The sequence below is a fragment of the Python bivittatus genome, unplaced genomic scaffold, assembly GCF_059951505.1.
Source record: "Python bivittatus isolate LINGU-HERP-01145 unplaced genomic scaffold, Pbiv_v1 ctg000080_np1212, whole genome shotgun sequence".
In the NCBI taxonomy this organism is placed as follows: domain Eukaryota; kingdom Metazoa; phylum Chordata; class Lepidosauria; order Squamata; family Pythonidae; genus Python; species Python bivittatus.
Window position 1 is genome coordinate 62,126,399 of NW_028277035.1, and position 14,317 is coordinate 62,140,715.

The 14,317-nt window shown below is 37.9% G+C and overlaps 1 protein-coding gene across 5 annotated transcripts in view; it reads right to left on the minus strand.

Annotated features, from left to right (window-relative positions):
• EEFSEC (eukaryotic elongation factor, selenocysteine-tRNA specific) overlaps positions 1-14,317 on the minus strand; it is a 344,759-nt gene that overhangs the window by 133,506 nt on the left and 196,936 nt on the right. The window contains exon 7 of one of the 5 annotated variants that reach the window (XM_088134250.1): positions 1,928-2,741. The exons of 3 other annotated variants lie outside the window; for them this stretch is intronic. In XM_088134250.1, the coding sequence (XP_087990376.1) occupies positions 2,557-2,741 (185 nt within the window). In that variant the 3' untranslated portion in view covers positions 1,928-2,556. Of the gene's footprint in view, positions 1-1,927; positions 2,742-14,317 lie in introns of those variants that run through there. One more of the 5 variants, XM_088134251.1, reaches the window with a different exon arrangement.

Below are 14,317 nucleotides of genomic sequence, written 5' to 3' on the forward strand. Positions count from 1 at the left end.
TGCCAAATCCAGTCTAAATATCTGGCTGACTGTGTGACTAATAAGAGCAGCAGCAGCAGCAGCAATAATAAAAACTGCTCATTGCCTCCGATTGTTTTGGATACCAGCTCCCAATATCTTGATGAAGATGTCTCACAGTGTAGAAAAGCATTGTTGGCTACTGTAGTTCTATTCAGATGCGATGGGTCAAAGTCCATCCACCGCCTTGGAGTAGGATCACAAATGGGACAAGAACCTTCCTTCATATCTGAACTGATTCATCCCAAGAGTTCCTTTAATTGTATTCTGACACTCTACATTTCATTTCTGTTAGCTCCATGGTGAACCAAGGTGCAACCTGAGGTCTCCACTTGAGCCGTTTTCATGTTCCATAGTTCAACTAGAGCTTTAATAGTATTGCTGACAAGCAAGGCAGAAACTTCTCCAAAGGCTTTTAGGAAATCATCCAGATCCATCCAGGTCTTGGACTGCACCACTTTAATCTGTTCTCCATCCTGCAAAGATTTGTCCATAACAATGAAGCTATAACTAGTTCCACTGCTTTCAGATCATCAGCTCCAGGTAAAAAGAATGCTACAATCAGTGTGCTTCCTACTGCAAGGGTTTCCAATTTTTTTCAGGCCATGGTTCCTAAGTTAAAAAAAAAAAAATCTTCAATCCCTGATCTGTAAAATGAATGCCATGGCATTTTTTTTTTGCTGGAGAACAAGCTCCACCCTTTTTGCTGTAACTCAGAAAAATTGGTCCGGCCAGCCTTGGCTGTGTTCAAGTGAACTTTTTTTTTCTTTAGTCCCTCACATAACCCCATCATCTCTGCACACACAACCACCTGAGAGCCAGTGTGGTGTAATGCTTGAGGTGTTGGATTGGCCCTGGGGAGGCCCACATTCTAGTCCACCTTTAGGCTCAGAAGCTCATTGGATGTCTTTGGACCATTTACTTTCTCACAATCCAACTTTCTACACAGTTGTCATCATAGGGAAAAATACAGGGATGTGGCCTTCTGAATAAAAGATGGAACAAAGTAGTAAAGATACCATTATGTACATTAACACCCCCCCCCCAAAAAAGGGGAAAAAATCATAATGAACAGGAATCCTACAAACATTCTGGTGAAACTGTCTTTTTTGCTGCTAAGAAGTTATATCTGTTTATTGGCACCAGACACAGAGGAGAAAGAAACTGGGAATTTATTTCCTGAATAACACATGATTATTTTGCTCATTTGCAAAATGGTTCTTGCATGTTCAACAAATCATGGTTAAAATAAATCTTTGCTTAAGGTTTTTGACACAAATCTCTCTTCATTCATCAAGTAAAATGATTTTTGAACAAATGTATAAGAAATTTGCCAAACTTCTTTGCAGCTACACTTGACATTACGTTAACCTAGCCTTCCCAGTTTATGCTTGAAATCTTCCCCATCACAAAATACACAAAACACTCAGAAATGAATTTAAATAAAGAATTTGATATGCAGGAATCATTGGAAATTGGTTCCCATTTCTTAAATTGGCAGAAATCTAAGAAAGCATGTACATTGTGATAACTAGTGCTCCTAAGTCTAATGGGCCACAAAAATTCCACTTTCTGGAATCTCTCTCTGACCAGTCCCCAGACTATATAGGGAGATCCTCCAACATTCAGTTCACACTCAGTGGAATCCAAAGCCTAATACTCTGACCGTGATCCACTCCCTACATATGGTTGATCTTGGATCTTCCCTTCTGATTTTTGGCTTTGCTGGAGAATGAGTGAATTTTGTAAGGGAAGAGAAAGAGGATGCTGAACCTGTGAGTTAATAACAGTTTTATAAGAACAGGTTATTAATGTTTCATCCAAACAAAACTATTATACAACTGAAAAAAAATCTTAATCTTAATAATTTGATACTTTGATAATAAAAATGGAGACATTTCTGTGATGTTGAATAGTATGTATTTTATTCAGGGAAATGAGCAGGGAAACATTATTCTTTTCTCAATTTTTCTGGAGAGGGAGAGAAAAAAATATTAATTTCACATTTAGAAAGGTGTACATCCAAAAATGTATACAAAAGCCATTATGAACCATGAAACAGCAAAGGTTAACGATATACCATGAAATTATGTACATCCCTGAAGATGTTTTGAAACTGAAGCCAGTTGAAATAGTACTCAAAATACAAAACTCACTCTCAAAATAACCCCTGCCCTATAAATAGTGCACTTGTATTCTTGAACATAAAAGAATGTAAGCACTTAATTTAATTGCAGACATGCAGCATTTGCATTTCGCTTTTCATTATCAGGCTTTCCATTAATTTCATTTATTGATTCAATTAGAATTTCTGATTATCAAAAATATGAATATTTAAATTGTATATATTAATATGAAAACATTTCTACCACCTGCAAAAAAGTATCATCTACCTTCATGTACCTGTACCACAGCAGATTGGAACTGGAAAGCATGGAGAGAGAGGGAGGTGGGGGGGAGAGAAAGGAAGTTAGTTGACCAGAGAAGGCCAACGTGAACAGAACTTGCCATCAAGTCATTTTGGTGTTCAGATGTGGCTCAAGACTGAATCATTTTCTTCTGTGAATCAAAGACATATCTTTTAAAAAGAAGAGTGATATGAACAGGATGGACTGAGTCAACTTTGTTGCTTTCATCCTCTTTTGCTGAGTCCCCCTTCCCTGCCTTGGGCTTCTTCTTGGAGATGGCAGTCAGAAGTGCCTTTGTTTCCGGCTTCACCCCATCTGAGAAGAATTTAAAAAATATATTAAAAAGGAAGAATCTATAGGCAGCCATTTCAAAAGTATTAATATCAATCTCAAAGTGGTTTGGATATGAGCTCCATATCTCAGTGGTTTGCAGGGTTCCATAGCAAGAACAGCAGTGCAGAAAACCCAGGAAAATGGGCAAATTTACCATCTCTTATCACTGACCTACAGGATAAATATGTCAACTTTCTGAATATAGGTTGCCTACTTTGTATGTAGGATAGGCTACAATGTTTTGACTTTTTTTTTTTTGTACTTTTGTATGTAGGATATTTTGTACTTTGTATGTAGGATAGAATTATCTGAGGAGCCATCTCGCCCCCATTACATCCGCCTGCCCCACTCAGTCTGGCAGAAGGGGCATGTTGTGGATCCCACCAGTCAAGGAATTTCAGCTGGTGGGGTCTAGGAAGAGGGCCTTTTCTGCCATGGCCCCTACCCTGTGGAACAGCTTGCCACCAGAGGTTGGGCTGCCCCCACTCTCCTGGCCTTCCAGAAAAGTGTGAAAACATGGCTATGCCAGATGGCCTGGGGGCCTGATGGGGGCTCGCATTGTTGGAATTGGCTGGTGGGATGATTGATACTGCTCTCCCCCCATCATCTTGAATTGTACATAATCTTTTTATACAGAATTGTTATTGGTTAATTTTAATATAGATATTTATACTTTTATTGTTTTTACTGTTTTGGATTTTAATTGTGAGCCACCCAGAGTCACCCTCTGGGGGAGATGGGCAGCATATAAATTTAAGGAAGGCAGGCAGGCAGGCAGGCAGGCAGGCAGGCAGGCAGGCAGGCAGGCAGGCAGGCAGGCTATACTTAAGTGGTGATAATGAGGAGAATTAATTTTGTAAGTTCAAATGTTTTACTGGGGAATAAGAATTAAGGTAACATGTATTACACAAGAACCTTTCTTTTAAATGTCTTTATGTAACTTGTGACATCTGAGATTATTATGTGGGTATGCATGGGTAATCTGAACCAACGTAAAAAGAGTAACTGCTGTTTAGGGCTCAGCAACTTTTCTTCACCAAGTTGCTAGTGGAGATCTCCTTAGAAGCACATTCAGTGCCACCTAGCTGAATATGCTGCAAATGTAGGTCTTGGGCAGTAAGCCAATTTCAGCTCAGGTATTTCTAACCTGTGGTGTCACGTAACCTTATCTCAAACACTTAATCAGTTTCTCTCCTCTCATATTGAAATACAGAGACAGATTCTTATATCATGGCCCGGCAATAAGATTGAGATGCTTATGATTTACTGGAGACAGGTCGTCTACATGCACAGATGATCTGTTCCACTGCAGACAAACTAAATGGCCATTCAGTTGATTGTGTTGATTCAGCACTGGAATATATACAGAGAGTCGAGCAGATATGTCCACCATGTGGTAGGTGCAGCATGCTACAAAGGCCTAATGAAGAAGAAACAGGGCAAGAAGTACAGTCCCTTTTCTTCCTTATATTTATGACCATGTTTCAGATACAACACTTCCTCATCATTCTCCTGTTCTATGCAATATGATCATGTAAGTCAAATTCCCACCTCTTTCAAGCATAGTTTTGCCATATGAAAAGAAAACACTACCAGAAAAGTTGAATGGCCAGTCAGGATACTGAATTCTAATGTGGGCATCTAAGATATGGCTCTGAGTTAATTTGAAAAAGAGCAAAATACGTTACTTAAAATGTAAAATGTGAATGCAGCAAACTTAGTATAAGAGGCTGTTGATCTGGCAATTATAATTGGCTGCTCTCAGTTGTGGGTATTATCGGCATAACTCATGAAATAGTCTTAAGATTGACCACTAAGTAAGATCCAGATAAATTTATCTTTTTTATAGACTTTTTCAAATTAGAGTATTTCAAGTCACAAAGATCTTTTTTTTAAAATTCATATTAGATTTAAGGTGTTCACTGAAGAGAATGATGTAATCAATTCCATATGCTATCATGCTTTTCTGTGAAGAATACAGATAATGCTTTATGTCTAAATTCAAAAGTATGAAAGCTAAAAATATGTGTTTGCAAGAGTTAGGGTAAATATTTCATCACAACAGTGTAAAAGATACTGTTTTTATAGATTGTTGTATACTGGGAGTCCCCGGGTTAAGAATGACTGGGTTACAGATGACCCATAGTTAAGAAGAGAGCCTACTGTAGCAAAATTTGAGTTAAATACACAATGATTCAAGTTAAATACACAATGGTTCGAGTTCATTACACAATACTACTTATACAGTATTATGCAATAATATGTTCCGGCTTACACACAAACTTGACTTAAGGACAGACCTTGGGATCTGAACTTGTTCTTAAACTAGGGATTACCTGTACTCAAAAGAAGTTGTTTAACATCTGAACAAGGCTTCATAATCATACATATTAGGAGTCTCTTATTTTGGCTATTAAAAAGACTTCTCCAAGTTTTTTAGCAATTCAAGTATGATATTTATCTATGATGTTTTTAGTTGGTTTCTTTTTGTATTTTTTAAAGAACAAATAGTAGAGATTTTGGCACTTAGCTCAGAGATTTAAATTTATACATTGGTAAATAATTTAATATATTTAAATATAATTTAATATTTTCTAAGATTAATTTCTAATCAAAGATACACTGAACACTAACTGTACAATCTTGGTAATTCCTTTATCCACTTATAGATACTATATTTCTGTACCAATTAATTTTTTTTCTGTTTCTTTTCTCCTTTTGCTTGTTTGTTCACTTTTTTCTTTTAAAAATAATACATATTTTTTATTTTTTAAAAAAAGGAAAAAAAACCCACCCTGAGAGGCTCACTCAGCCTCCAGGTCCCATGTGTGAGGGAACATTTGGGTCTTCAAAGACTTATGAAGCTCCAGAAGGGTCAGGGCCAAATACATTGGGGGGAACTGCTGTTGTTGCTGTATATGCTATCCTTGCAAGCTGGTTTGGCCAAATGAACTTTTTCAGCTAGTGTGTTCACTTTATCTTCTTAGTTAATCCAGCCATCTCACTGTTAAGGAATGGTTCTGGAGCCAATACAGCTAAGACATTATTTCCAATTCTAACAGAGACTAAAAATAATCTCAAATACTTGGCAGGCACGTAGCTGTACACAATGCATGTGGAATAAGACTCACGTAACAGCAGTATATGCTATTAAAGCAACTACATGCAAGAATAAATAGGCATGTTTGCTCAAAGTCTTCTGGATACAGAGTAGTAGAATTCTCACTACATTGCAGAAACATATCCAAAGGGGCTACAAATCATTTGTAGATTTTAGCTTCATAATAAACAAAATTTGAATAAAACAAAAACAGCACGTGTGTTCAGCCATGCGAAAGAAGAAAAGGAGGAAGAAGAGAAGGAGGTAAGAGAACATGCTACATCTTCATAATAGAATTACATTCTCAGTATGTCTATGTGCAATGAAAGAAACCAGCTCCTCCTGATTCCTCATTTTGTAAAAAAAGAAAAAAAAAGATTTTAACATACTCCACTTTAATTTACATAGGACTTTATCAGGAGCATCGTATTTCATGTAAAGTGTAGGTAGAATGCCTCAATATAAATATAAATATAAAATTATTATTATTATTATTCCCAGTGAGGCACCACCTTGACATGGTTGTGGGGTTTGCATGCTCCAGGGAGGAGGAGGGCTATGCCAGGGGTCCAAGCATAGTGCTTCTCCTATAAACAATATGGTGAGACGTAATTTACAGAAATCTATACTTTACTGGTCACTGCCCAGGTCAGCAAGGACTGCACTAGGTTTTAGTTCCTGGGCATCTGGTAACAAGTGGGCTACAGGACTCAGGACTGTTGGCTGAGCAACCAGGGCCAGCAGCTACAGGACTACTGGAAGAAAAGTTGTTTACCCATCACAAATATACAAAGACTGAAAACAAAGAAATAATGATCTGCTATTACAAATCAAGTCCAGCGAGAAGAGGATATCTGTAAAGAATGCACCAGTTCTGGAAAGAACAGCATGCAGAATCAGAAATAACAGAACAGAAGCTAGCAGATCAATGTCGATTTACAATACGAAATAAAGTATTCACAAAAGTAGGATTGGAAGAACTGCAGAGGTCTATCCAGGGCAAAGAAATTGAAGTCTTGACAGAAGTAGCTCAGACTATAGAGGCAAACCAGAGGGAGTCAGCAGTAGAGGACACCAGCATAGCTACTGAATCATTTTCATTCCCAAACCAGGCATCCTCTCCTCTGCCTTCTCCTCAGAAAGAACAAAGCCCTCTGACTACAAAACAAGAGGAATTGAAACAAAGAATAACTGAGCATCTAGAACAGCACAAAAACAACAGAATAAGATTCCCTGCACTGAAGGTTGTTACAAAGAAACAGCTAGAACAAGTATTAAAAGATGCCAATACTGTAATATCAATTGTAAGCACCAACGTACTGCAAGAAACAAACCAACTGAAGTACAGCACAGCTGCAGTCATAACTGAAGATACTGGATGCAAAATTAACAAACAAGAAAAAAAGCCAAACAGTGCACCACCAAAATGGAAGATCAAATTGGAAAATAAGATCAGCATGCTACGATCAGATGCAAGCAAGCTAGAACAGATGAAAGAAAGGAAGCTGAAGAACAAGAAAACCAAAGAAGACCAGATCAAGAAAATCACCTAGAAACAAGGAAGATCAAGGAAGCACTGGAAATGATCAAGCAGCAAATAACAGCCATAGCCAAAAAGATCAGCAGATACAAAGCTTGAATTACACACTACAGACAGAATCTCCACTTTCAGTCGAATCAGAAATGTTTCTACCAATCCATCAAAGGAGAGACTGCAACGAACCAGTCAACACCTGACAAAGAAGAAACAGTGCAGTTCTGGGTGCAGCTATGGGACAACCCAAAGAAATGCAACAAGAATGCAGCTTGGATAAAGGAGGTGGAGAAGAATAAAAAAGAAGCTGAAATGAAAGAACTTGTAATACTGCAAGAAGGTGAAATTGAAGATTGGTTAATATCTGGCAAGATCCAACGAAAGCGGCAGCGCCGGGCAACTTCAGGCCAATTACCTGCTTACCAACAACTTTCAAATTGCTAACTGGTGTCGTAGCTGATGCAGTCCAACAGTATCTAGTTGAAAGTAAGCTCTTTCCACCTGAGCAGAAAGGAAACTGCCCAAACAGCAGAGAAACAAAAGATAAGCTGCTAACTGACAAGATGATTTTGGAAAACTACAAGAAAAGGAAGACTAACTTGAATGCAGCTTGGATTGATTACAAGAAGGCATTCGACTCCCTGCCACATGATTGGATAATCAAGTGCTTAGAAATAACAGGAGTAAGTATAAACATAAGAGGCTTTGTGCAAAGATCAATGGCACAATGGAAGACAGAGTTGCTGGTCAATGGTGACAGATTGGGAGAGATTAATATTAAGCGAGAAATCTTTCAAGGAGACACACTATCACCACTACTGTTTGTCATTGCATCAATTCCTCTGTCAACAATACTGAACAAGTCAGGCCATGGCTCTCAAACATCAAAAACATCTGCCAGGCTATCCCATGTTTACATGGATGATCTGAAGCTATATGTAAAAATACCATCTGAAATAGAATCGCTGCTCGACACTGCCCCTATATACACCCAAGATATTGCAATCGAGTTTGGACTGGGCAAATGTGCCACCCTTACCATCAACAGGCAAAAAATAGTGAAAACTGAAGGAATCAAGATGCCCAATGGAAATAACATCAAGAGTCTGGATGGAGAAGATCACTACAAATACCAGGACATCCTTCAAGCTGACAACATCAAGCACACTGAAGTCAAGAAGAAGGTTAGTAGTGAATACATCATGAGAGTGAAGAAGATCCTAAAGTCCAAACTCAGTGGAGGAAATACCATCAAGGCGATTAACACCTGGGCAATTCCAGTCATTAGATACACAGCTGGAATAGTGGACTGGACTCAAACAGAAATAGAAACTCTGGATAGGGAGGCCAGAAAAAAAATGACAATGAATCGTGCCCTCCCTCCACACAGTGATGTTGACAGACTCTACTTACCAAGGAGCACAGGTGAGTGTGGAATGTTGCAAGTATGCCAGAGAGTTGAAGAAGAAAAAAGGGCATTAGAAGAATATCTGAAGGACAGTGAAGAAGATGCACTGAAGCTAGTACACCATGAAGTATACCTGAATACCAAAGAGACCAAACTGGCTTACAAGAAAGACCAAATGAAGAATACAAAAGAGACATGGCAAGGCAAAGTATTACATGGACAGTATGTAAAAAAAACTAGCAGGCAAAGCAAATAACAAGAAGACCTGGCAATGGTTAAGAGTAGGAAAGTTGAAAAAAGAATAAGAGGGGCTAATTTGGGCTACACAATTTCAAGCCTTAAGAACAAATGCATACAAAGCCAGAATTGAGAGGACAGCAACAGACAGCAAATGCTGTCTCTGCAAAGAACTTGAAGAAACAGTGGACCACCTAGATTTTAGAATTCAAACAGACAAACACCTGCCACACAACACCCCAGACTTAACAACTGTTGACAAGAAAGACAAAAAAGTCTAGATAGTGGACATTGCAATACCTGGAGACAGGAGAAGAGAAGAGAAAGAATAAAATCACAAAATACAAAGAACTGCAAATGGAAATAGAATGAATGTGGCAAAAGAAAGCAAAGATAGTACCAATAGTAATAGGTGCCTTAGGTGTAATCGCAAAACATCTGGAGCACCACTTGAACCCCATCAGCATTGACAAAATCACCATCAGTCAATTGCAAAAGGCAACTTTACTTGGACCAGCTCACATTTTGCGATAATACCTTTAACACCATCAAACAACATCTGCCTATCCCAGGTCCTTGGGAAGGACTCGATAGGTGGATAAAAATCCCAAATCCAGTCTAAATGTGTGGCTGACTGTGCGACCAACAATAATTTATTAAATTTATATGTCACCTAACTCCAAGTAACTTTGGGTGGTTTACAATAAAAACAAAGAACAATACAAAAACACAAAAATATTGGTGTGGATTTATTCTGATTAGGCCAGTTCTCACATATGGGTATTAGGGGTATGTATGTATATGTCTGTTTGTATGTAACATCATCCATCCATTCGCTCATCCATCCATCTATGGTGTAATTATTAGTATAACTAAGCAATAATGTTTGCTTGAAATGTGAGCAGTTATGTACACTAATGAGATCAATCTGATTGTGATGGGGAAAAGTTTGCTGAATAAATAAATAAATTTACCTAGGGATATTTATATACTTCTTGCTTTTCCAGTTATTCAAAGCAGTTTACAACTAAATCTAATGATTAAATCCTCCCAAAAGTGAATCTGCTCTTTGTTAAAAGTAAATAAAAAGCTAAATGCCCCAGCCTGTACTTTTATTATACCGTATCTACTGTTGCCTAATATAATTCCTAGCTTTTGACTTAAACTGGTGAGTATTCCTAGTAGGAGGGAAAAAAATCTGTATAGGAAGGAAGTACCAACCTTTGTAAGGATGCTTACAGGGAAATTCCACAGAGGAAGCTCTGTAAGACTTAAAAACAGGGCTGCAGAGTGTTTTCAACTCAGTTCCAAACATGTGCTTCAGAGCATGCAGAAGCACAATCACAGCACATGTCTCCATCTCATTAAAGCAGCAGTGTCCTTCCACAGAACTGTAGGACAATTTGGGAAAAAAGTACTGCTGCATTAAAGAACTGTACAGAGGTGCTACATTCCTGCCTTGTGTACCCTGATGCAACTTTCGGAAACAGAAACTAAAGCGCTGCACCACCATATTTAAAAGTTAAAAACAGCATCTTGAATTGTTCCCAGCAGTAACCATTGCAATGGTTTCAGAACAGTTATACGATTATAATCACTCATTCAACACCGCTTTACATGGAGAAGGAGCAGAAAGAGCAAAGAGAAAGAAGAAAAAAGACAGGGAACCAACCTTTACAAAAGCATAATCACTTCACATTAAATTTTGGAGGAAAAAAGAGGAGAAACAGAGGCTAAAGAGCATTTTGCTTGCAAATTTGTATCTATTTGAGCAGGGAATTATCTCCAAGGCATTTTGTGGCTGGGAAATAGAAAAAATATGGTAGGTAGTTAACCAAGTGAAATCATGGGCTGCCAGCCAAAAGTAGCTCAGGTATTACCGCTAGGTATCTAAATTACTTAATCAAATCCCAAGGCCCTTATTCTGCAAACTGATTAGGTAGTTGCTGGCATCACACCCTGACAAATGGCATGTGGTGGGTTTTTTCCACGCTGGTGCCAGGAGGTCTATGGGCTGAAGAGGCTCGGTGACACAAGCAGCACACAGAGGGAAAGCACAAGCAGACAGGCTGGGAGCCACAATCTAGGTTTCATCTACCTCAGTGGATTTCTCGTATTACACACAATGCATACTTTACATTTTACAAGACCAAGGAAATGAAGGAAAATATATCTTTCACCAAATAAGACATCAGCCCCTTAATAGCTGAAATGACGGATATTTTTAGATGGAGGTCTAGTTTAACTTACTTACATTAAGAGTCTAATCTCTTCTGAACAATGACTGTGTAAGCTTGAATAAATAGTAAGAAATCTGTTCCATTAATTAAGTGCTGTCTGTACTACTCGGATTTGTAACAAATGTTAATAGATTTCTCTCCCTTTCCTCTGTTGGACAATTACCTTATTTTGCCAACTTGCTAATGGATTAAATTGAAAAGGTCCATGTGTTTAAAGAGAAAGAGATTGTGTGTGAGAAAGAGAAGAATTTAGCTTCAAAGTTACAATAGGCAAGTGGCCCTCATTGCTCAGAAATACCTATACCTGTGAGTGTGTTATTAATGGGTAATGCTCTAGGGCCAAGGAAAGAACAGGAGGTTTAACTAATTCAATTTTTGCCACCCATCACCTGCATTTCACTTAAGAAGTTTATTGTAGCTTCCCTCCCCATTCTTTTATTAACTAGATATAAAAAACAAAGAAAAAGAATACACAAAATTATAAAAGAAAGAAAAAAGGACTTTACTGTAGCCTTATTGGCATAAATTGTTTATACATAGATAGAAATTTAAATACCTGTAACTCCTAACATCAACATACTTGATCAGGGTCTGCTCACTTATACTGCTTTTCCTCAGATTAGGTGTGCATTAGCTTTGAACTAATGTGCAAACACAAATATACTTTTTAAGTTGCTATGCCTGTTGAATATTGATGTTTCCTACAAGGCACCACCTTAATTTACATTTTGTAATGTTCCTCCTACTTTGTGTTGTATCCAAAGCAAGTAAACACGCTGGCCTCTTTGTAGTACCATTCATATTCTGAACATCTGAAGGCAGAAGAAGAACCCACCTAAGATCCTAATTAGTATATATTACATAGTCCATTTAAATATAAGCTTTAATTATTTCAATGGGAAAAGCAAACCTCCACAGGAAGATTAATTCTATTCTAATCAGAGGCTTAATGTAAGGAAAAATTTCAGCATCCCTGTTAAAATTGTGTAACCCTTTCCTAATGCAAGCAAAACTAAATTAAGTTTAACAGTTAATTTGTTCTCTGAAAATCAGTTGTACCACAGATTTTTATACTGGCAATTCAAATTTTCATCTCTAGCTTGAGTGTTCAACTGAATATAAACATAAGCAATCAGAGTAATTTGGTATTCAAATTACACACAACAAAACATAAGCTTTTATTTCTTCAGGGAACAAACTGAAAGAAAGGCAGAGGTTGCTTTTAATCATTCTACTGCTCTTCGATTACCTAATGCCAATTTTTTCATATCTCCCTAATCAAGTCTAGCTAGAAAAATCCAACAGCAGCTAATATCGGCATCAACTGAGTCTTGATATTCTACTGGGCAGGAAAGCTTTCTTCTAAAATTTGACACTAATGCATAAACACATGTGTGTGTGCTTATTTAAACACACACACACAATTTATTTAAGCAAATAAATTTGATCTGTAACATGGGGAAGGAAACCTTTTTGCAGCCAGGGACCACACTATGTTATCTTGTTCAGCTTCTGAAGATCACTGATAGCATCAGAGAAGGCTATAGCTGAATTTTTCTGTTTTTCTTTGCTTTTTAAGCTTAACTTTTTAAAAAAGTGAAATCAGCATATGGGAAACACCTAATTTGTTTCTTATTTCAGAAAAAAAAAAAACCCCTGAATAAATTGCTCTGCTAAAATTGATGCCATGATCTGGATTGGCTTCATGAGCTGCAAAAAGGGGCTGGCATGTGACTTGCAGATTTTCCTTGCCTGCTACATGACTATTCCAGTTTGCCCACAGTTGTATTCTATATTCGCAGTCTCATTAGGCAATGCTGGTGTTTCAACTGTTAGAAATAATTACTTTGTAATGGATTGGAACATGGGATACATTTTATATTTATTTGCAGGTGCATAAACAGGATTCTAGACTGAGAGCAAACTATTTTTAAATCTACAGCTTAAAACCAGAAAGGATGAGATCAAGAATATTCATTTGGTATTTTTTTTACTTGTAGAATAAACCACTCTAATTCCTTCATCTTACACATTTTTTTAAAAAGCTTCCTTTAATGAGACATTAAGACCCATCAAAAACATTTTGCTGCTGAAACAAAGCAGTAGATACTCTTTCCTAATTATCATTACACACATGCATGTAAATCAAGATGCACAATATCCCAAACTATCCAAATTATTTTGGCACCTGAGGCAGACAACCCAATAAGCATTTCTTCAGCTGGCAGATACAGTGGTAGGAAAAATGCAATAACGACAGTACAATTAATAAGTTGTTGCCTTTTCATGACACCTCCAAATTAGCCATCTTAGGCACTCACATTACTCTATGTGCGGATTGGGCTAGCCTTGTGCAACAGTGCAGATAACATCCTGGTTTTTTAAGATATAATTCAAAAGTTGGGAACAGATTTGGGAACATGTACTTCCTTCCTTATATCAGCCTCCTTACTTGTAACCACTTCCCCACTTAATCAGGACACAGATTAAACTATGAATGCAGCATCAGAGGATTTTTTGTTTTTCTTGAGAGGAGAGGTGTTGCAGAGAGAAAGAACTGAATTTTATAAGCACATTCCCAATTGTTTCACTAGGATTAAAAGCAACTTTTTCAAAAACAGCTTGCAAGGTTTGTGACTTGCCAAGTGCCTGATGACTCACTGCAATTCCAGTCTGTGAAACGGGACTCTTACAGAACCCACGGCGACCTACAAAACATGGCTGATGAGTCGTATCCGTCAAGGAATAACCCAGCCATCCAACTGGAGAGCAACTGGGCTGCGCGTACTTCAAAGCTGATTTGAAAGAGGTGTTTTGCAATGTGTGGAAGTGGGAGCAGTGCAGCAAAGGTCTTTGTTTTCAGGCTCGTGTGGCGCCCTGAGGAAAGCTGCGCTTCAAAGCATGCCCAGCAGCGCGGGTTAGCCACTACTATTTGCAGGCACTGCATGCTTTTATGAACTCGTTTCCAGCTTTCAATTTCTCCTTTATCTCTGCCATCCTAGTTTCTTAACATAGATTAGTCCCCTCATGTTTTCCTCC